This window comes from Gadus macrocephalus, chromosome 19 (assembly GCF_031168955.1).
Source record: "Gadus macrocephalus chromosome 19, ASM3116895v1".
In the NCBI taxonomy this organism is placed as follows: Eukaryota; Metazoa; Chordata; class Actinopteri; order Gadiformes; family Gadidae; genus Gadus; species Gadus macrocephalus.
The window spans coordinates 9,499,789-9,522,816 of record NC_082400.1 but is presented as its reverse complement, the minus strand read 5'-3'; the positions used below and the strand labels follow the sequence as shown (position 1 = coordinate 9,522,816).

Sequence of the window (23,028 nt, the reverse complement as noted above, 5' to 3'; positions counted from 1 at the left end):
ACATGGAGTGATCTTTCCAAGGTTAATTTCCCAAGGCACATTTGTTCCCCCTTCACTCACACCGACGCTTCCAACAAGGTTAGGGGGCATCTTGATCGAGGATGACTACAGCTTAGGCTGCGGATATATGGGAATCGAACCCAGAATCTCTTTGAGGATGAACGACCTAAGCGCAAAACTACTCTGCTCATTTGCGAAGTATACTCCTAAGATAACAAGTTGTGGATCACAAAGGACATTTAGAGACCAATGAAGACAAAAGGGTTTTATTACACATCCTCCAAACGCCTTTATGACAGCCATCAGGTTAGCTGCATTCTGCAATCATAAGCATTAGGTTAATCACTGCGTTAAGCAATGAAAGCAATGAAATCTATAGAAATTTGTAGCTTTAAAACTTCTTTTTTTTGCTTTTATTTAAAGGTGTGTGCGTACGATTGTATGCATTTAAAGTCTCTGATTACAAATGTTAATCATTGATGGAAGGAAGGATTCACATTTCAAAGAAATATCCAACGACAAGACAATATTTTGAACAGCCAACGTGAATCCAACAAAAACAGCAAAATGACAAACTGCAGTACGTCAGAAACCGAGGAACTAGCTAAGTACCGTCGGGAGAATACGGGGAAAAATGACATTCCGATTACAGATCACAGCGATGGTACACATCAAAGTGGACATCCTCCATCCAGATGTCGGGACAAAAAAAACAAAACGCAGAGATCGACAGAAACCGGCGGGGGGGGGGGGGGGGGGGTGTGTGTGTGTGCGTGTGCGTGTGCGTGTGTGTACGTTTTGAAGTAATGGAGCAGAACAAGTCTTTCCCAGGCCCGACCCCGACCCCTCACCCGTGGTGAACCTCACCTCTTGGCTTTCTTCTCCTTCAGGAGCTTCTTGCTCTCCTCGCGCCGCCGCTTGTTGACGGGGTTCCGGGGGTCGTAGATCTCGAACGTGTCCTCGTCCGGTACGGCGGCGTCCTTGACTTTTCTGGTTTGCTCATCAAACTGCAGAACATGGGCCATCCTAAATCAGACGGGAGGGGGGAGGGGGACGGGAGTTCAAAGCCACGAGTTATTACCTGCAGACTAAACACATCGGGGCCGAGGAAGTGGGCTTACGTAAAAAGAAGAAGAAAAAAGGAAAAGAAAAGAAAGAAGGAAAGAGAAAAGTACTTTGCTCCACAGAAGGAAGTGATATATTACGGATCAGCAAACCTTCCAACAAACGAGAAAGAAAGGAAATCAAAATTCGAGAACGGCTTTTGCGTGACTCTGGAAGAGACCTATTTAAGGGGATTCTCTGCAATTGAGGAAGAAAAAGAAGAATTTGACTATCAACTACCCACCATCTCCAGCCTTTAAAAAAAGGTTAAACTAAACATAGAATAAACAGGGTCCCAAAAGGTTTGAGCCATTACTGAAGTCGATCGGGGATCAATCTTTTACAAGACGGTTCACGCAATGGGTGAACTATGACCCAACCTCAAACCTTTGTGGCCCATGAACTCCTGAAAATGTTTTTTTGCGACCCCTGTGGGTCCCTGAATGACCATATAAGCCTGTGTGATCAGAGACTTGGATTGCGTAGTGTTTTGAACACATGACTTTCAGCGGTAGGTGGAAATTACAAACCACTTGGGATCCTCTATTCTTCCAGGCAATGGCTTTTTTATTGCCCTCGCTGAGACCCCCGGTTAGGAACCACCCGGTCCATCCCATTGAAGCTCTTGTTTTGTGGGTCGATGCCCTCTTGACATCCCTATGCTGGAGCACATCTGTCCTTTCGGAAACATCTTGGAGCAACAATGCAGATTCAATGGTTAACTGGCCTATAACTGTCTAGAAATGACTTTGTAAACTGGAACGGGTGCGAGCGTTCAGGTCAAAGCTAAGGGAGTTGTGTAATAGACAAATATCTCTGATAGAAGACATCAGTGCGATTTCATACAGTCATCATATGTCTGATAATAATTATAGATAAACACTTAACCCCTGATTTGTGGTTTTGGGTCTGGTTTGGAATCAGGTGGAATCTGGTTTAGACCCATACTGGTTTTGGATCAGGTGTGGTCCTGATTAAGGTCTACACTGGTTTAAGTCTGTTCATGTCTATACTGGTTTAGGGTTAGGTTTGGGTATGGTTTAAGTATACAATAGTTTGGGTCTGATTTAGGTTTACACTTGTTTTGAGTTAGGTCTGCAAGTGTTTAGGTCTATAGTGGTTTTGAGTTAGGTTTGTGTATGGTTGAGGTCTACACGAGTTTCGAGTTAGGTTTGAAGTTTGATTTTGGTCTGCCTTAGGTCCATACTCGTTTGGAGTGATGAGACTGGTATCAGCTGGTTAAACTTGGATCCGGTGTCTTATGTTGTGATGTTAACCCTAACCCCTTTTTGAATAATTAATAATTTCGTTAAGACACACAGAACCAGACCTGACAGAGGAACCATTGCATTGAATAAAGGCGACGCACCGACCTTCCTTCAAGAAACCCAAAAGGTTTGCTATCCCCGCACATTCAATTCACCACAATCTCACACTGAAGACGAGCCGTCGGCTGCTTTGTTTAGTGAGTAAAACATATGGTTTGTGTCCGTCTCACTGTTCCCGGGACTGTGTGCACAAGCTCTGTGTGGTGGTGTTATTACTATGACCGCGTGCGTGCGTGTGCAGGCCCGTGTCTACGCCGGTGCTGGTTAGTCTGGTTCTTGACTTCACCTATTGCTTGTAGTCTCCTTCTCCCTTTTCGGCTCTCTTTCTCTCCCCCTCTCCTCTTTACCCCACTCCATCTCTCCGCCCCTCCCCCTCCTCCCTCTCTCATTCCTTCCCTTCATTCTTTTCTCACTCTCGCTCTCTCTCCCCCCCCCCTCTCCTATATGAGATGGGCAGAAGTAGTGGCGGTCCATCTCGTAGTGTGTGTCATGGCTAGACTGTGTCAGGGCCCCCGAGGAGCTGTGGCCCACTCCCATCATTAGTCTTCCAGTGTAGGGGCGATGACAGCCTGACCAGGGCCCGATCACCCTGGAGCAACCCAAAGCCCTGAAGACCCCGGTCGGACAGCCCCAGACTAATCCAAGAGAACCACCTCTCTCTCTCTCTCTCTCTCTCTCTCTCTCCTCACTCTTTCTCTCTCTCCTGACACACTGACTCTCGCCCTCTCACTCTTTCTCCCTCTCCTCAAACACACTGTCTCTCCCTCCCTCTCCCTCTCTTTTCCCCCTCTCTCCATGATGCAAGTCTGCATGCACGACCTCTCTCCTGGATCTATTTTCTGGCGAGCCGGTGAGGGTGGGATTTAGAGGCGGGCACGAGGAGGAGTGAGCGCAGTATACGTGCTACCAGAGAAGAGAGAGGAGAGCGGTAGGAGATGGAGGGGCTAGAGGGAGGAGAGATGAGGGATAGGACAGAGGTAGAGGCCGAGGGGGTAGAAAGAGAGAGAGAGAGACAGAGCGAGAGAGTGAAAGAGAGACAGAGACAGCGAGGGGTTTTCGAGACACAGGCCCAGATGGAATAGTTTACCTCCTCCTGGCCCAGACTTGACTTCCAGTGTCTGACCTGTTGTAACCCACATTCTGTTCACAGGGAGCCCAGAGTGGCACTGAGGTCCCACTGCTGTTTATCTAGGACTCATAGGCTGCCGGGCCCCCCAGCCCCCCAGCCCCCCCTCCAGACCGAGCTAGCCTGACTCCCTCTCCACAGCCCCGGTGAGGTGTCTAGGGCTGGGGGGGAAGAGAGAGAGAGAGAGAGAGAGAGAGAGAGAGAGAGAGAGAGAGAGAGAGAGAGAGAGAGAGAGAGAGAGAGAGAGAGAGAGAGAGAGAGAGAGAGAGAGAGAGACCGACCAGAGGCCAGCCAAGGGTTCACTCAAACTCATTAGGGCCCCCCCACACACACACACACAGACAGAAGGGAGGTAGGTGAGGAGGGGGGGGTGAGGGGGCTTTAGGGAGACTAATAGCAACTACAGGTTTTGTTATTCTAAATCTCCTGCGCACGGCTACTTCGAAATTCAAACACATGGTATTCATTCCCCCCCCCCCCCCCCCCCCTCCTCCACCACTACTCTACTCTATATGGTTCGAGACGTTGAGATCTCTGGTGAAATGCAGAGTATGAGAGGAAAACACTGAGTCAGCTTTGATTTCCTGATGGCCAATCAGGTAGCTGTGGTAGCTGGGATCCCAGCTTGACACACACACACACACACACACACACACACACACACACACACACTGTTGAACTTTCACAGACATCAGTTGTGGGAATCGGTACTGGGTTACCTGCTAACTATAACATAGAAATGTATGTGTTTGGTGTTGGGAGTGTAAATCTGTAGCTTATCTTTTGTAATAATAGAAGGGTTGCATAATATATAATAAGGTTATTTTTTATGCATAGTTTTTACCTTTAAATTTGTCTTATTAGTTTAACCTTGAATCCACGGGGGAGTTCAGCCAGGCGTTGAATATACATTTAATTTCCTTCAAATGTGCCTACTGTTGCTCTAATGTTATTGAATAGAACCGACGCATTACATCAATATAAATATTGATGCATAAAATATATATGTTTGATTTGAGAGGTTTTCTAGTTCATAGCAGATATTCAAATGCATGGTTGCAATGGATTTATTATAATCACAATGGAGCCTTACCACGTTCTTCTCAATATAAGAGAGAGAGCGAGAGACGGACAGACAGACACACACACAGACAGACAGACAGACAGACAGACAAGGTTCCTGGACTGACCAGCCTTTGTCGTCATCCTCCGCCAGCTCCTCCTCCTCCGGCTGCTCTGGGGTCTCCGTGATGGCAGAGGTCAGCTTGGTCTTGAAGCTCTCAAGCAGGGCCAGGGTCTACCCGGACAGGTCAAAGGTCAAAGGGAAAGGTCATTTAGGGACATTTTTATTGCTTAAACGATAAAAGATGTATCGTCTCTATTAAGATTAATGGGACATATTTTACTGTGAATAATGTTAACGTCTACATTTACATTCTGTTATTTAAATTAATTTCTAATCAATCATTCAAATCAAGACTACGGTTGATTTTGACTATTGTTTTATGCATATTGTCGTAAGAAACAAAAAAGGCATTTTCTCAATTACATTTTTATTACCGTCCTGTTCTAATTTGGCATCTGGGATTAAGAAAGTACAACAGATTTTACGAATGAGCATCTCAGTGTGAAACCAATACTGAACCATTCCTACCCGCTCTTCTCGACCTGAGCCCTTCTTGCGCTTCTGTTTCTTGAGCTCTTCGTACTTCTTGCGGCCTTCCAGAAATTCAGCCACAGCCTCGTTGGATGGCTTGCCTTCGTCTGCAGAGGAGGACATAGTTTGGTGCCCTTTGGTTTGGTAGTGCACTTTGAGTACTTTCTCTTTAGTTGTTGTTCATCGTCTCATTGCGACAGACTTTGTGTTTTGAGTTGAGTCAAGGGAGTGAGGTGGATGTCAAAGATTTAGAAAAGGCAAGACACTGCAATGTTTGAAGACCATTACATTGTAGGATGCTGCAGGTATTCGGCCTGAATACCCGATTTCAAAACAGATTTTCAATTGAATTCAGCAAGAGTATGGCGTTATTTAAGAAACTGTTGACACATTTGTCCCTCGAATCCATTAAGACTCCCAAACAGTAAAGGACACAAGTCCAAAAGTTACTAAGTCTTCAAGATTAAAAAAACAATGAAACGAATCATAGTGTTGACAGCTCAACGTGACGGGGTACAAACTAAAGAAGACAAATATACTACTACCAAGTAAAAACACCCCCAAAAGAGACCAGTGGTCGATGCCCAGCAGCCACCCACTCACGGCCACCCATAACAAATGAAGGTGTCAACCTGTGTGTTGACGCATGTGTCTGAACAACCTCACGTTCTCCTGCACATCACCATCCCACGTGGACGTGCTGCCCATGATGTCATGGCGTGACAAACACGCCGTCGGGTCAAGCCGCGTTCACCAAGGGGACTAGCTTTTACCATCGTAAGAAAAAACCAACAATAGATAGAAAGAAAGAACGGTCGTGACGTCAGTCAAGACGCTAGGAGCCGTGGCGGGGAGCCGCGGCTTGGCGCGGCGAGCCAGCCAAACGCGATTATGAATGAATGGCTGCCCTGCTCGTGTTCATCAGAACAGAACAAAATGATGTCATGGGATACGCCGGCGCCCGTCACTCTGCGAAGGGGACGCCGGGTTACGGACGCTGCAGGTGTTAACAAGAGGATCATTGTCTGCCGAAAACGCCGGCTGCCCGGACTTGACTCGTTCAAAGACAAGCTCAAGTGCCCCTGGTGTAATTGTTATTACAGGCAGAGGGCCATGGCCTGCGGTAGATGTCTAACAATAATGTGTTTGGCCGCGTTTGGATAGTCAACTTAATTTCTCCTTAGGAACCACTACACATCTTGGCAGTAACAGATGAGAAATGTTTACTTTGAGGAGATGGAAAGTTGTTGCAGATTTTAACTGGACTGTGCATAACCTCAACAGGTTTATATATTGAATTATTGTAATTTGCTGCCCAATTGACTATTTAGTCTTTTTGCCGACGCTTCTATCCAAAGCAAAGCCCACAATGAATGTATTGACATAAAGAAAGGACATCTTGCTCTAGGATGTCTACAGGTAGACTGTGGACATTGGATTGGTATTCTGAACCCTTTTCGGGGTCAAACTATACCACTATTTATATCACTTTAAAAACACTACTTTGAAGACCTATGAGGGACCTACAATCCTTCCTAAAATAAAGAAGAAATTGCTAGAGTTAAGTAAATATGTTGCTTGCATCTAAATAAAAATATTTATTCACACAATATAAAAGAATAACAATTCGTATTAACCATATGTAAATATCTAGTTCAACTGTACCGTTAGTTTATTCATATCTGACTTAAATTTAAGGTAAAATAGCACAAAGACAACATTTGTAGCACTGTAATAGACTAGCTGCCCTGCAGTTAACTTCTAATCTACCGAATGCCAGGATGAAAACTGCCTGTCTTCCAGGACGTTCAGCCCGAGAGGAAATCCAAGCAACAAAAGGCTCCAATCCAAGAGGTTGGGTGACGACCGCATTAGTTTTGGACACCATGCAATTACACTTATTACATCCCAGGGGCAAAGTACTGAGCAAATTCTGAGAAGTTATTGGAATTCCCCAGCCATCCTACACATGTGTAGGTCACGCTGCCTCCACACTGACGCACTGAGCCAACAACAAGAGAGCTCCACGCTGCGCCTCCTCCTCCGATTTATGGGCGAGAAGAGCGAGTGACCTCCCCCCAATCTCCTCCTAGGCTCAGGCTCCTGCAGGGGTCTCCTCCTGGCTACAGCCACAGAGGTGTAATGCTCCTCCGACCCCTCCTACATCCTCCATCCTCGCCTCCTGCAACCTCCCTGTGTCCTGCCACTCCTCCTCTTCCTTGTGTCAAACTACCGCTGCCTCCCTCCTACTCCCCCATCCTTTCCCTGCTCCCCCTCCTCTTCCCTTCTTCAAGGTATCCTTCGTCTTTAACCCCACACCCCATCCCCCAATGTGCTGCCCCTCTCCCTTTCTGTTTTCCCGCCATCCTCCTCCTCCTCCTCCTCTTCCCAGCGATTCTCTCTCTCGCTTTCCTCCTCCTCCTCCATCTCTCCCTCCTCCCCCCCCTCTCTCCTCCTGGTTCCCCGTGTCACGCAGGAGTGATGGTGCCCTGAGGTTATGTATGGGCTGCACCATCATCCCCTCCCCCAGCTGTTGTCACTAAGTGCTATCTTTGAGTCTGACAGCCCTTTCTAAAAGGCATTCCTCATCTCCCACCAACCCTTACCTCCCACCAGCTCGCTCTCGCCTCCGTCACCTGAGCCCGGGAGGGCTACAAATCAAGGCGGTTGCTTCTGTTGTTGTTGTGGCAACCGGGATCGTTGTGGACAGGAATGAGGGGAGTAGGGCGTCCGTCTTTACCGCCTTTCTCAACAAGCGATAGTTTTATGGGAACACTTAAAAAGGGGGTTGTGGCGACTAAGCGATAAGGAAGGATAACTGTTCGTCAAATCCATCACCTGACTGATACACTATCTAACGTGGACGGATAGTGCAGTGGAAACGGGGTTCAGCTCCCGGCTGAAAGGGTACTGGGTTTGAACCCTGAGGTCCGCAGTCTTCCTGCCTATCCCCTACCTGCTAATTACCGACGTCAATTAACTTTGTCCCTTTGGATAAAAGCGAAATCGCTTCATGGTAGTAAACTGTAAAAGGATCTGCCGTCATTAATCCATCCATTCCATTGGGAGTACACAACTTGGAATTTAAGAAAATATAATTAGATTTAGTGAGAAACAGACCTGTGCTTCAGGAATAATTGTTATTTAACACAACATAAAACTCATTTTAAATGTCCCCCCCGCAGCAAACTTAAAAGTGTGTGAGAAACAATGCACTATTAAATTAAAGATAATGACACTAAACAGCGAGTTCCGAACATAGTGAACCGAGGGAAGTAAGCAGACCAATATAGTTAGTAGCGCGATTACTCCAACATTCTCTTCTCTATCGGGTCTATTTCTTCCATTTGTGAGCAGGCAGGGGGTAGGGTCACCTACAGTTAGACTACCGTACTTAAACTGGGAACCTTTGGGAGGGAAGTCCAACACCCTGCCCACTAGACTATCCGGCCTCCAGATGTGGGAGTAAAATACCAACCGTTTTCTGTTGATCCTAATTAATCAGTTAAGCTCTGAGTCAGAACACAGTCTTTATTAGCCTACGCTACCGGCTAAGTAAACACAGACAGTTTGGTGCAGGTTACAGCGACGAAACAGTTGAATCACAGCGAGGAAAAGCGTCTTCGGATCCTAAAGAACCAGATCGGGTTCCTTCACATTTATCTTTTGAAAGCGAGCCGGAGGAAATTAAAGAACAGTAAAAAAAAATACAATTTTTAAAGGGGACTCATTTCTACTAGGTCTAGGTCTGCTACCATGGCAACCGAGGAGACTAGGAAATGAGAGCCATGGTTCTGGCTCCGCTGGCCCGTGTGAATGGAAAGGTAGTGGAGGCCTCTGTTATCAGGCCTCCAGGAGATTGTGTTTAAAACATTTTTATGAATCCAATCAAAACACTAAAAGGATTTATCTAAATGTAATTGCTTTCCTTGGCGTTGAATAGGACTTTTTTTCCCCTCATCTCTCCTGTGCCATACAGGTCAACACAATAAAACTACGGCAGAATAGAAATATGGTAATACTACCTAAATCTCCAAGTTTTTACTCTCCCCACTGAATCCCTCTAAAATGTGTGTTTACTAACTCCTCCACTGCACAGAAATACTGTTGGTGGTGAACAAGACCTGAGCCATGTGACCTTCCATTCCATTCTCTTCTTTCTTACTTTTGGGATATTTTGCTGACTGAGCGACATTGATATCAGTTTGCTTCGGTGTGGTTCACAAAAATCTGCATGTCCTTTGCTTTGGCCAAAACTGCAATGATGGGATGTTGGATTGGAGCAACTTACCATTGTGATAAACATAAATTGGTCATGGGAAACTAAGATCGTACAATGCCTGGTTAAGAATATCTGTTTTACTGGGAATTTTGGTTGCAATTTTATGCAATGCCGTTGTCTGACACCAATTAGCACCGCCCAACACGCTCACAGCTGGGACACAGGAATTTGCTTGAGCAATAGCCACAATTGACCTTTTTTTCTCTCAATAGGGTCAATAACCTTGGGTTTCTATTCAAGCTTGTGTTTTTTTAAACCTATTTTAACCTACCGGTAGTTTTTTTTTTATCCCTTAGAGTTAGGGTTGCACGATCAAGACCATCTGACTAATTTGTCTATATTGAGCAAGCTAAAGAACCAGGCTGCAGGTTAGTAATGAGTACAACACATTGGGGCAACGTTTTTAGATCATCTGAACTTTAACTTTTATTTTCTAATATAGGAGGGTATCGTTTCATATGCGAACCAAACCAAGAGTGTATAAATACTTGAATAATTGACGTCATTGGTCCGGGATTTGCGTTCTCCATCTGTGTCATTCGGAAAAAACACATCTGACATCTTGGGCCTATGTGGAATCTAGTCTAAGTCAAACAGCGTCTTTCTTAGCCCCGCCCAAGTGGTCTTGTTCACCCAGTAGTAGAGAGCATGCCCGCTGAACTCAACGTCCTCAACCTTGGGGTGCATGCACACCCAGTGGGAATAAAATAATGTTGCTTAACTATCCGGTCACATCCCACACCCCCTGCCGGCATAGTTGGGTGAACCCAAGTGGTTTGGTTTTCATGAAATGTCAAAAATGTGTTTCAACATCAACTGGTACATCAACAGCGGGCTGAATGACGCCTGACTGCTGAACCACAGTAGTGTGGAACAGCTTAGAGGATCTGGGTCTGGGCTTTTGCGGACCCCCATAGCAAAGTTATTTTTCTGGGTCACTAACAAACAAACCGATTGGGCTGTGATGTCGGACCATGGACCCTTCTTAGCAATGCGCTGACCACTGAGATCCCTGAACGCAGACATGTAAAACCCTTAGGGTGACGACGCAGCCGGATGTTGTGGTGGTTTAAAGTACAACTGAAGGAACGACAGCATACTCATCACTGGACTGTAGCTGGTAAACAAAGGATTCCCGCTCTCTGCTGCCGCAGCCGTGATCTCAGTGCTGACTGAATTAAAACCGAATCGCGCCGCACTGTTTTGCTCCAGATTGCAATCACAGGACAAACAAGGAGTCGTGCTCGGTTTGATAAAAACCACTAAACTCGAAGGAGTGAGCGCCATGTTTTGACTGACATCGGAGCTGTGGGGGAGACTGGCAGCTCCAGCGACCATGGACGGTAAAGGCTACTGGGCTGACAGGAGCCTGCACGACCGCCAAGGTCTCTGGCTAGTGCAGTTATGGTCGAGAAATCAGGTAAATACATGCTAAGGATTCATTTAAAAAACGCAGAGATGTGAATATTATGCACTTCGTTTCCCATATTTGGTCTAAGTTCCTGAAATGCATTATATGCCCAAAAAAGGTGACTGAACAGTTTTTCGTCACGGGTAAATGGTCAACCTCTTCCGGCAATACATCCAGGAACAGTCAGCGAACGCAAGTGGCGTGACCACTCAGATCTACAGGCATCCTTGAGCAAGATACCGCGTCATCACTCCTTAAGGACGTAACTATATGTTCCTTTGGTCTATCTAATCTGTAAAATAGCTAAATAGTTAATAGATAATGTAACATGGACAAACAACTTGTTTACACTTTGGTGATATTTACGAATACAAATAAAATCAAACTTATTTTCTACGAGACAAGCTTGTAATGAAATAATAAGTGAATAGACTATAGCGGCTCACAGAGATAGAGCAGATTGGTGGGCATGGACAGAGACATGTGTTACATACCCTCCTTCTCCTGCTCTTTCTCCGCTTCTTTCAAGCTGTCCTCTTTCCTCTGCTTTATGGCCAGGAGATCCTTCTTCAACTGCCGCGACTCCTTCCGCAGTTCATCGCTGAGGATGCAACAAGAGTGGTTGGGGTGTTGGACTCCATGGCCAAAAGGTTTATGGGTTCGAATCCCAATGTAAACAGTCCACTCGGTGGAATTTCTGAGCAAGATGCCCCCACTATCCTACCTGCTCGTAAATGTCATGCATGGCTTAATAAATTCTCTGCTGGTCGTTTTGGATAAAACCGCCGGCTAAATGACTCAATTGTAAATAATTACCATTAAAAACTCAGCAACACATTTTTAGCACTTTAATGACATTGAGTTCACTCATTATAAGCTTCTCCGCTAAATCAGGGCTCTAACGAGGGGCTAGCTGACGGTTAGAACTGGTTAAATACTTACACAGATCCCAAGTCATGGATACATTTAGTCTGGTACTGAATAAATACATATTTTGGCTGCACTTGCCGTTGCCTCGTACATTCATTTTCCACAACTTTCCACATTAGTAATCTATAGTAAATATGCTTGACAAACAAATAATTATCTTGATATACTCCAGGCTTTTAAAACATTTTGTCTGCGGGGTAATGTGTCTAGGTGTACCGGATTGCACAAAAGCTGTATACAAACTCTGTATACAGCACTTAGGAGTGAATGATAGACGTTTAAAGCTGGCCCGTGCGGTAATAAATTACATGGCACATATGCCATGAGAGTTCAACAGAGTTCCCGCAGGCATCAGAGAAGGTAAGCCTGCAGGATGCAAAGTGCTGGAATATTACGGAAGCCTAATGCGAGTGCTTCAGTAGTATAAGGACGAGAAATAAGTTACAGTTTGAAAAGGTTATGAAAATATCCAATTATCATTATACCCGTCACACATTAAAACAATTTAAACAAAATAATTTAATTTGGGGCAGACTTGGATTGTTTAGTGGTACCAATGTTTGACTTCCAGCCGTAATGCTCCGGTCTTAAAACCCTGACGTCCGCAGTCTGTAAGCCTCTCTGGGCGTCTTTGTATAAAAAGCGTCTGCTAAATCACGACTAACACGTAAAACAGCAACTCTTTCATATATGCACTCGAACTGTAATCTTTAACTTTTATCGAGAAATCTACAAAACCAGCGCCGTTTTCCGACCTCTGTGATAAAAACGTCCCCCAGGCGCCTGAGGCAGGCCGAGGCTCGGGCCGTCTCTTCGAAGTTGTGTGAGGGTTGGTTCCCCCGTTGGCCCGGCGCCAAAGTGTCAAAGCAGGGCCCCGGACACATCAGGTGGAGGGATCAAGCGGCGGCGGTGGCGTCCGCCGCTCCTTCACACATCAGATACGAAACCCCCACCGCCCCGTGCCAGAGCAGATATGTAATGTTAGAGAAGGATAATATTTTTGTACGGCCTGACAGGCTCTGTTTGTGCCGGTTTCTCCCGCAGCGGAGCTATAAAACACAGGTAAGCTGAAGTCCGGGCTCGTGGCCCAGAGAGCCGCCAGATATCTCCAGACCAAACAATGGCAGCCTTTGTTTTGTTTTCTCTTTCTCTTCTCCTCGCTCCCTCCATCTGCTTCTCAGAACAGACCTCCTCATTATCCTGTCCTCTCCTTTAACTGCCACTTTCACTCCCCTTATGTTTGCAGCTTCCTAACTCTCGTCTTACCTTTAAATGGTTTTCAGACGTTTGCCAAGAACACCAAAGCAAATATTGCCCTTTATCTATTTTTTCCAGTGTTGGCCTCAACGTTGTCAAGGTGTTTCAGCTGAAGGATCAGTCAGACATGCAGCTGGTTAGATTCCTTGTATTTATTATCTGGTAAAACTGTAATTGCCAACTATCGATAGAGATTTACGTGCACAGAATGGGCAGGCGGACAATCTTATTGCAGGGCTGGTGCTTAAAAGAGTGCTTACTCAGGACACTTGGTGCCAGGACACCTGACTCACTTTTGTATTAATTATTGAGCAGGATCCATGCACCGACATCTCCTCGGCTCAAAAGGCTCATTCAATATCAAACAATAACCGTGTCAAAATGTCAAGCGTTTTTAGATGGTGCATGCATAGGTATGCTGCAAGTCACTCCATAGGTCATCATGCAATCTAGAAAGTGTCTAAAATGAATACTTGGGGATCTTTCAACCTGCAGCCTACTTTCGGGTCATTTTGGGTCCAAGGGAGTAATGCGGACAACGATTTTTAACGTTTGTCAAGTATTGACATAGAACAATGCAAGCGCCATAGCATCTGTCGATGTACGTCATCTAAAAGTGTTTTTTTGCCACTGACTCTGATTATATTTGTTCATTATAGAAAGGATCTCTGCAGAGAAATAAAACTTGTTTCTTTACCTCTGGCCTGATCATGGTCTTTTTATCATTGTGTCAAACCAAGCCTTGCTCTAAAATCCCATCGTTGCAGGATATTTCCCTATTGTCATTACAATCTAAATTCTCCTTGACCCGAATCACTACACAAGGCCTTTACGTATTCCAAAACAAACTCTCCGCTCTCATACATTTCCACTGTTAAACTCATGTAACAACTCCACTAAACTCTCATTGAGCGAGACTTGGTTTGACACAATTTGACTGTGATCAAGAGAAAGGTGTATTCCCCCATAATGACAGAATGTTCTAAGCCTGTCAGAGACCAAAAACAAGCACTTTTAGGGGATGCATACTGATGAGCACTATTGCTATAAAGGAGTACATTGCAGACAGTTTTTCACAGATAAGGTCTGTAGCATTCTATCTCAATAATGGAGCAATCTCAATAATCGCTGTCTGCAGTAGTCCCAAATTGATTGGAAAATAGGCTCCAGGTTGAAACGTCGTCCAGTTTTCCTTTAATTACGCATGATAAAAAGATACTTATTCTATCCGTGCGTATCATTGAGACATCTTTCACAGACACGATGCTTTGCGATGATACAATCGATGACGTCCATCTCAAACAAACACAAGGTGAGGTGGATTAAGTGGCGCATTGGACCGAGCGCAGATAAAATGAACACGCCTAAATATAGAAATAGAAAAACAGATTCTACCGCAGAGGGAGAGAGCGAGAGCGCGCGAGAGGGGGAAAGAAAGAGAGACCTTTTGTGAGTGAGTGATCGCTCTCCCGGCCTGTCTTGACACGCTGCCATCCGAAAAACAAGAGAGACATATCCACGGCAACTGGCAAACAATCGGCTCCACAGTCCCTCCTTGCCAATAAAGAGGGAGGCCAGAGAGGACAGGGGGAAAAAAGGACCCAACAACACCTGTTATTGCACACCTTGGGGCTGAGCAAATTCCTCGCAGAGCCTTCAACTTGGAACACAAGACCTTTTGGTTCGAGCATACCTGGAACCACCTCAGCACTCTCCATGCCCACACGAGGCGCAAACCTCGTCAGCGCAGAGTTGAGATGGTTCGATGCATCCCGTTTGCATATTCAAGTGCATACATTCACAATTGATTTCACTTCATGCTGATTCATTTTCCACGATGGCCACCATCAACATCGTGGTGATGAGGTTGACGGCGATTCGTTAATTCCTATGTTTAAATGGCTCCTAAAAACAAAGCATGACTCCTTATCCAGATATAATAAAAAACAAAAAAAATGAGATCAGCCTTCAAATATGTTTGAGTAAAAACCATATGGTCTTTTTTTTTTTTTTTTTAAGGAGTTCAGAAAATGAGGCCAACAGAAAAGTTTTTGGGCAATGCGCGGGCAAAGTGGTGAACCCTTTAAAAGGAAGAAGTATTTTGTAGCTGCGTACAATGCTTTGTGCCATGCGTTGCCAACACCATCTTAAAACCAGGGGCTGCAATCTGAAGCCTTTGAAGGGGAGCGAGTGAAAGAGAGAAGATGTTGGAGACGCTCCAGGGAGCTTCACTTTCTCCTCACTGAGAGAAGGGGGTTTGGGGGCATCCCCTGACCCCCTCGTCCAATCCCCTCTCTGCCTCCCTTTCACGAGCACAATGACAGCCATTCAGCACGCCGCTGTCCACCTGCCAACCACAGAAGAGACCGGGGCTGCCATCTTTAAAGAGCGGAAGGCCGGGAAAGAGGAATCAATGAGGTCGGAGAGTGTCGCCGGCCTGCCAGACAAACAGTCCCAACAGAGAGCTACATGGAGGGCCCTTGGTTTTAAAAAAAATAAATTAAAAGAATGAAGCCTCCTTTGGGACACTCTATAAGGACTGCCAGTTACTGGTGCACATGCTTGGCTAGGGCTCGGACGGCGAGACAAAGCAATGACCTAGGTCAGTACGATCTAGACTAGAGGAGTTATTTTTTTTTACAGGCTCATCTGCTGCAGTCGTTATCCAGCAGTAATTATGTGGCCATGATTTTATGGTGAAACACGGACCCCGCCATGAACAGTCGTATACCACACACTTGACCTCGATGGATGCCAATCGGTCTGCCCCAAGGACGCCGAGAGAAGCCACCCAGGCCTTTCCCCGGGTGGACGTCCACCGCATTCGTAAAGGGAGCGTGTGATCCGGATACATGCGATCCTCCTAATTCATGGGCTAGGTAGGGTAACAATGCTGGCAGGCCGACCTTCCCCCTCAGGGAAACTCTTCAGGGCTTGAGCGTGAGGCGAGGCGCGCTGGGAGCTGGAATCAGAGGAATCTGACCTCCACACAGGAATCTGCATGACTGTACAGAGATCCTTGGACAGGCACGCACACACAACACCCACACAGTGGACCAAAAGCAGCCACTCCCTGTCTTGCTTCACCAAATGCATTCTTGTGACCAGTGCTCACGCAATTATTCAATTAATTGATCAGTCAATTAAGAGGCAATTCATTGATTTCAAGCTGTATTATCGATTCAATGTTTTAGTCATTCATCAAGAAATTTGATATGTGGTGTCATTCAGTTTTGGAAATTAAAAAAATAGATTGATAGATAACGATAATTGAATATTGAGTATATGCAATTAAGGAGCAGGAGGGGTTAGGCTCGTCTCCATGTTAAGCCACAGACCATAAGGGTTTTAACCCTTATATTACCGTGCCCAGAGTTTTCCATCATATACAGTACATAGGAACTGTAGGGTCAGAATAATGTAGTATATACAGTGCATCAATGGCTCCCTTAATTCCCGGTATCAGCATTCGCTGGAAGACGCTATGGATAAAAATGTCTTTGGCAGTAAATAACCCGATCATTATCCACAAAGCCTGAACTACAAGGCCAAGAAGGTAAAGAAATACGACTGTCAGACATGATGTCTCAGTGATTTCTCTTCAGGTGCTTCGTTTCTCCCGGCTCTTCACGGAGTTTAGACACACATCATTGGTCTGGAGCCGTTCCCAGTGGACCGGTCACCCAGATGTTCAGCCAGGACAAGGAGATCTATGTGTAAAACTCCAAAACACACACTGTTGGCTTGCCAAAGAACCGGATTATCTCTAGCTGGTTTCTGTACACCCAAAAATAAAACGGAAAGCTATCTTGATCTCTGTAACCTTGCCCTGAGAAAGTGTTGGTTTATGAGTGATGACAAGAGACAGGTGTATCCAATTACTGCAGGGTGACCCGGAAGGGTCCCGTGGAAGGGAGAAAGGACCCTTTAGGGTAGGGGTCCGAGGAGGTGAGAGTACCGTCATCCTAACTGCGGCCGCTCCATGCAATGGTTTCATTTCACGACAAGGGTTTCAATCATACAAGGAAGTGGTATGATGCATTCAACTCCAATGCATTGAAAAGGCTATGGTGAAAAATCCTTAAAAAATAGGCAGATTTGGATATAATGCAGGGGGAGAAATTAGAATCAAATTCTAATTTCCCTGTTTTAAAACTGCACAACAAAATTGACGTGACGTCATTGCATCGTGTGAGATATAAAGCCTCAGATCAGAGCCCTGAGTCAGGATCAACGGGCAGGAGCTGATAACGCTCTGACGCCCGGCATCTGGAAACACTTGACTTTTCCAGTCATGCCCTGTTGGGTTTCAAGCAGAAGAAGTGGTGACTAGACTGCCACATACACCGCTTCGGGACCTCCAGTCAGAAGGGTCTTTAATAAACCTCAACCCCCCCTACCGAGGAGAACCTTAGTTGGCCCACATCAAATAGGAACTCCAGACTTGGGCCATAGTCAAAACACAGTCAGAAACAGTTGGAATCTGATCTTGGGGGGGGAGGTGGGGGGAGAGAGAGAGATTTTTTCTCTCCATCTATTGCTTCATGTAAGAGGGTTGGATGCAGATAACATGCTGAACACATTCTTGCACAGAAAGCAAAAACAGATAATGTACTCAGACTCATCTTCGAACGTAAAACAACAATATTATTTTGAAATCATTATACAATTACACAAATCAAAGACTTAAACAAGTACAATACGACTTCTAACTACTCAACGGAAACACTAAAGGGAGTGCAGACTCCATCAAATAACCACACGGCCAACATACACAAGATCGCTAAAGCCCCCATTTGACTCCTGAACTGTCTCCAGAGAGCTAGCCAGACAGCGCTAGCTCCAAAAGATGACTAGATAACAGTCGGTCTTCCCTTCTTGTGCACGACGCCGAAACTCCCAGCAGGCAGAGAGGAGAGAGAGAGAGAGAGAGAGAGAGAGAGAGAGTGAGGGGATGGGGGGAGGGTTGCCCCTCTCCCCCTCCAACAATGCAGACTTTGTCCGGGGGTCCAACACTGTACCTAACCGCCTGCCCTTTGATTGCCTGCCAAGACAAACCACTGTGTTGGGTTACGGCTCTTGTAGCATAACAATCTGCGCTCGGGTTTAATACACTACAGTCTGCCCGCATCGCTCTGGCTGTCACTCAGGGTCCCACACAGCTGACCCGGGGGGCCCCCCACTCCTTATCCCATTAGTGCTTAATGAGAGAAGGGGACGGGGCTGTTATGTACGTGTGTGTGGAGGGGGGGGTGGGGGGTGGTCACCTGTGAGGAGGATACCGGCCGGCGAAAACTGGCTACATAGTGACATAACCACCGACATCAAGAGAGAGAGAGAGATGAGAATAAATTCTGATGTGAACACTATCGCCTGCATCTCTTTCTCAGGCTCTCGCTCTGTGTCTCTCTCAGAATCTCACTCTGTGTATCTCTGATTTCTGTCTCTCTCACTCTTGTGTGTCTCTCAGTCACTGACTTGTGTCTCTCCGTTTCTCTTATTCATTCACTCTGGGTCTCTGTGTCTCACTCTGTGTCTCTCTCAGCCTCTTTTCTCACTGTCTCTGTCTGTCTGTCTGTCTCACCCTCAGTCTCCCTTTGTCGACCCAACCTTTGGTCTGGGTGCTTATACTACAGCAGTAAGTAACGTGGTTTGGGTGCTTACAGTATAGCAGGGCGAAGTAATTTGGTTTATTTCTCACAGTAGAGCTTGATGGCTGTGGGGGAGTGTGTGTGTGCGTTACTTGGCTATCGATGGTAGTATTATTTTCAGTCTGCTTGAAGAAACCCAGGCATTAAAGTCTGCCTGTTTCCTTATGTTAAAGCCAACATATAGCATTGGCATAGCACATCCAGCACAACCAGTTACACGTAGAACAATAAAATAATTGTCTGTGGATAACTTGGCGAGTGTAAAATGTCTTTCTCTTCGAATATTCACAATATGCCCACAACCTTATGTGTCCACATCCTCATTAAACAGAAGCATATAAAGTTGAGTTTTTAATGATGCTGGATCATTTAACATTATAAATCAATATATGAAAATCCCATTATCCCAAGTGATACAAATATCAGGGCAAAAAGTTTAATATTTCAGACCTTGTACGGTGAGAAACCTTAGCATAACCTTGAGGATGCGGTTGATTTACATCACAGGGGTAAGTGTTCATCTCCATAATGGTTTAGTATGCTTTATGGCTCAGTATCTGGCCCATGAGGAACCATACAGGTCATTGAGTGACTAAAGAAGGAGCTGTCACCAATGAATTGATATTTGTTGAACAAACCTGCCCCCTGGTGGGAAGGACTGTGTGATACAGGGCTTTCTTGGACACTTTTCTAGAGGTTTAGAATCGATCCGTTTGTGACATAACAAGAGGGATTGGACACTAAGGTCTATTAGTTGATCGAGTCTACCAGTCTACTCCTTCAAGTTGGTTGGTCAATCCCCGATTGTGACGTCACGTCACAATTGGTTAGATTCTGTAAGTGCTTATCAACAGGACCTGGAGGTATTTAGCCTTCTAAGAAGTCCTAGTAGAATGCCTAAAGTAAGGGGCACGGTTGGCATGTGTTTACCTGCGACTCGTCTTCTTCTCATGGTCTCCCTCCCTGGCACTCTTGTTGGCATCCTCCAATTTCTTCAGCTTTTGAGCGATGACTGCTCTCATTTTCTGTCTTTGCTCCGAGTCATACTCTTCACCTCCCTCAAAGTCCTCAATGGCACCATCATCATCATCACTGGCTCCCTTATAGGGTAAAAAGGCATGTATACATTGTTTTTTTATTCCAGATATTATACATACTTAAACAACGATAAAGGAACGGTTTCTATTTTCATTTCAAACCTACGTCTTCCGTGTTGGTTTTCTTCTTTCTCCTGCAAGTTTAATATGGAATGCAAAATTAATTCAGCACGTAGATATGGTTGCACAAAGGCAGCTATGGTTAATCCCTATGAGAGGGGACATACGGGACACACATACTTATCTACTGCCGGGACAGAGCTAAGGCTGGGGTCATCCTTTAATAAGTCATGGCTGCTTTTGCCTTTTCCCTTTAATGTCTGGAGAAACAAGAGACACAAATACAAAAGGGGCAATATATAGGTTTAAATATTTAACATAATCATTTATGAGACATGGGAATTTTTGAGTGCTCATCTTCCAGGAAATGAATGGACATTTAATGTATTCCAACATTGATTTTACATAACAATATTCATAATGCAATAAAAATAACCATTTATCCTTTTAATATGCTATATACATGAGTGAATAAATGGGGCCTATTCCTTAACATGTACAAGTTGGCTTTTTAAAAATCTGATGGTGCAGACAAAGTATATCCATCATAGTATAAAAGGGGAAAAAGAACCTTTCATTTAAAGGAACTAGATAGCGAGCTTACACTAAGCGACAACTGTAAATAAATACAAACTCATTACGTAACTCATTACCTGGCTAACCTGTGTCACCATCTCCTCCTCTTCTTCTGCTTCTTCTCCAAAGGACAATAGACTGAAGTTCCTGTACACAAATAAATACAATTAATAAAAGAGAAGAAAGGATAGGGAAGGTTTCCAGCTATGGATTTAAAGACAGCAGTCGACTCACTTTGTGGCTTTTGACTGCGATTTCTTTCCCTCCTCTTTGTCCTTATTTTTTTTTTTACTTTCCCGCGGAATAATGTCATCAAATGGAGAATGCAACACCTGGACGGAACATTTAAAGTACACTTACATAGACATTTCTATATTTACAAAGTCAATTAACAATAAAATAAACAATATACACTTGTTTCTTTTAATGCAATAGATACACCCAATCTTCAATACCTCGGCTGTTTTGATCTTGTGAGGGTTGAGTGGTCTTTCGTCACTGTCACACTCAACCTCTGCCAGCCTGATCATGTTATAAACCGTGTCTCCTGTCACCTGTGGCGGAAGAATTTAGGAAAAGCTGTGACGTCAAAACAAGCATTTTCATGAGGCGCATTAAATTAATGTAGATACAATGGATGGATTTATGTAACTGTGTAGACTAGCATTTATTTTTCTAGAGAATAAATTTGCACAAATTGGTGATGTTTCTAACGGCACTGGGCTACCAACTGAGATGCCCAGAGCAGAGCATATTTACTTTGCCAAATATAGTGTGTTTGTTGTTGAGCTCATCTGCCCGTGCCAGAGTGAAGAAGAACTGGCTGCCGTTGTCGTGTGGACCTGCATTCGCCATGGCAACCAAACCTCTCCGAATAAACCGTAATCTGGAGTGAAATTCATCCTATGACAACAGAATGAAGGGTACATGAAGTCATGATTAAATTGGTGATTACATTTTTAACTACAACTATGAAAAAAAGAGTACAGTACAAATGCAAGTCCTATGAGGCTGTGGTTTGGTTGCAGCTCTGTAATATCCCTTTTTAAAGGACTGAGGTTCTAATTGCTTCTTTAACAGCCCCTGCATCCCCCGGGTATTGCATAAATATTTTTTGGCTTTCTTAACCAATAAAGAGCAAAGTATTTTTTTTTAATGTAATAGGAAAATATTTTGGGTAGTTGGAACCAGCAGATAAGATGAAGAATATTTTATCAATGCTCATTTTCAAAAAGGGTCAAGACCTTGAATGGTCGTCCATAGATGGATTCTCCTCCACTTCCTGTTCCGGTTGGATCTCCTCCCTGGACAATGAACTCCTGCACAACACGGTGGAAGCCTGTGTTGTCATAGTAACCTGTGAAACAAAAAAATTGATGTAAAATGAAAGAATATATATCTGCAAATCTGCAATCAGATGTTTCCTAAAAACATTGATGTTAAGCCACAAAAGAGAGGGAGGCTGTCTTCATGTCATTTAAACAGATGTTTTAGGAAATAAATATAGTGAAAGGCTGGCAGAATGGATTATCTGAAAAAAGCCACAGGATTTCCCTGGGACTTGTTGAACACAATGATTATATAGCTACTGTTCAATAGAAGACAACCCTTGTGATCAGGAGGAACACTTGTTGTGTGTGCTGTAGTCATTCACATAAAGCATTTGACCAAATGTTCACTGAGGCATTACATTACCTTCCATACACAGCTGCACAAAGTTCCTGCATGCTTTTGGTGCTTCCTTGGACCATAACTCAATATCAATATCTCCCGCTGAGGTCTTCAGCAGAACCTGACAGAGGAAACGATAGAAATGACACTTTCTCTAAAACACACGCTTTTCACATTTTGGTCATCAGATCATTCGTATAGTTATGGATAAAGGTTACATGAACAGGGAAAGTAGGAAATAAAAGTTGGTTATCCTTGAAAAGTGTTGTACATATATTAACGGGAAAATAGGACCAAACTTGCAAACATTCGCGCTCACCTTCCCATTTGTTGGAGGTTCTTGAATGTAAATGTTACTCATACCGCCGTTTCTTCTGTTACTCTATACAAAGGAAGTGTGCTGCTGTCGTTGCAATTAATGTAAGAGAAGCAGTTGAATTATTTCATACGTATATGAACATTGTAGCTAAATGGAAACTATACAACGAGCTGAATATACACTACAGCCATATTCGCAGCACCAACACAAGAGAGCACATTGTTTACCTGAAGTACAATGGGGGAAACATGTGATTTAGGAATATTTACTTTTGAACAAATCACTTTTAAAATTAAAATGAACTTGTATTATTGTAATTTATATTGTCAAATTAGTTTATACTCATGAAATTATTATTTTTTTTTAATGTAAAACAACAAATCAAAACGACGAATTGTCAAAGTACCCCTCTTTTCGTTTTGCAGTTGGGTTATTCGTGTGCGTCGATCTAATCGACCCTCTGAAACAACGCTTGAGACATATTCTGTCCGGGTACTAGAAACTTGTTATGGGTAATATTTGTTAACAACCCTCTTCACAAGTATATAGTGAAGAGAGG

General features: G+C 44.5%; 1 protein-coding gene across 1 annotated transcript; it reads right to left on the bottom strand.

Annotated features, from left to right (window-relative positions):
- Window positions 1-250: 250 nt before the first annotated feature.
- cwc27 (CWC27 spliceosome associated cyclophilin) lies at window positions 251-22,703 on the bottom strand. The gene is made up of 15 exons (XM_060038601.1): window positions 22,470-22,703; window positions 22,175-22,271; window positions 21,724-21,836; window positions 21,239-21,382; window positions 20,935-21,033; window positions 20,714-20,811; window positions 20,557-20,626; window positions 20,084-20,163; window positions 19,950-19,977; window positions 19,677-19,846; window positions 11,403-11,509; window positions 5,213-5,322; window positions 4,749-4,855; window positions 868-1,026; window positions 251-318 (listed from the first exon to the last, which is right to left on the bottom strand). The coding sequence occupies exons 1-15, from the start codon at window positions 22,509-22,511 to the stop codon at window positions 303-305; spliced, it is 1,440 nt and encodes a 479-aa protein (XP_059894584.1). The 5' UTR covers window positions 22,512-22,703; the 3' UTR covers window positions 251-302.
- Between the last annotated feature and the right edge of the window lie 325 nt (window positions 22,704-23,028).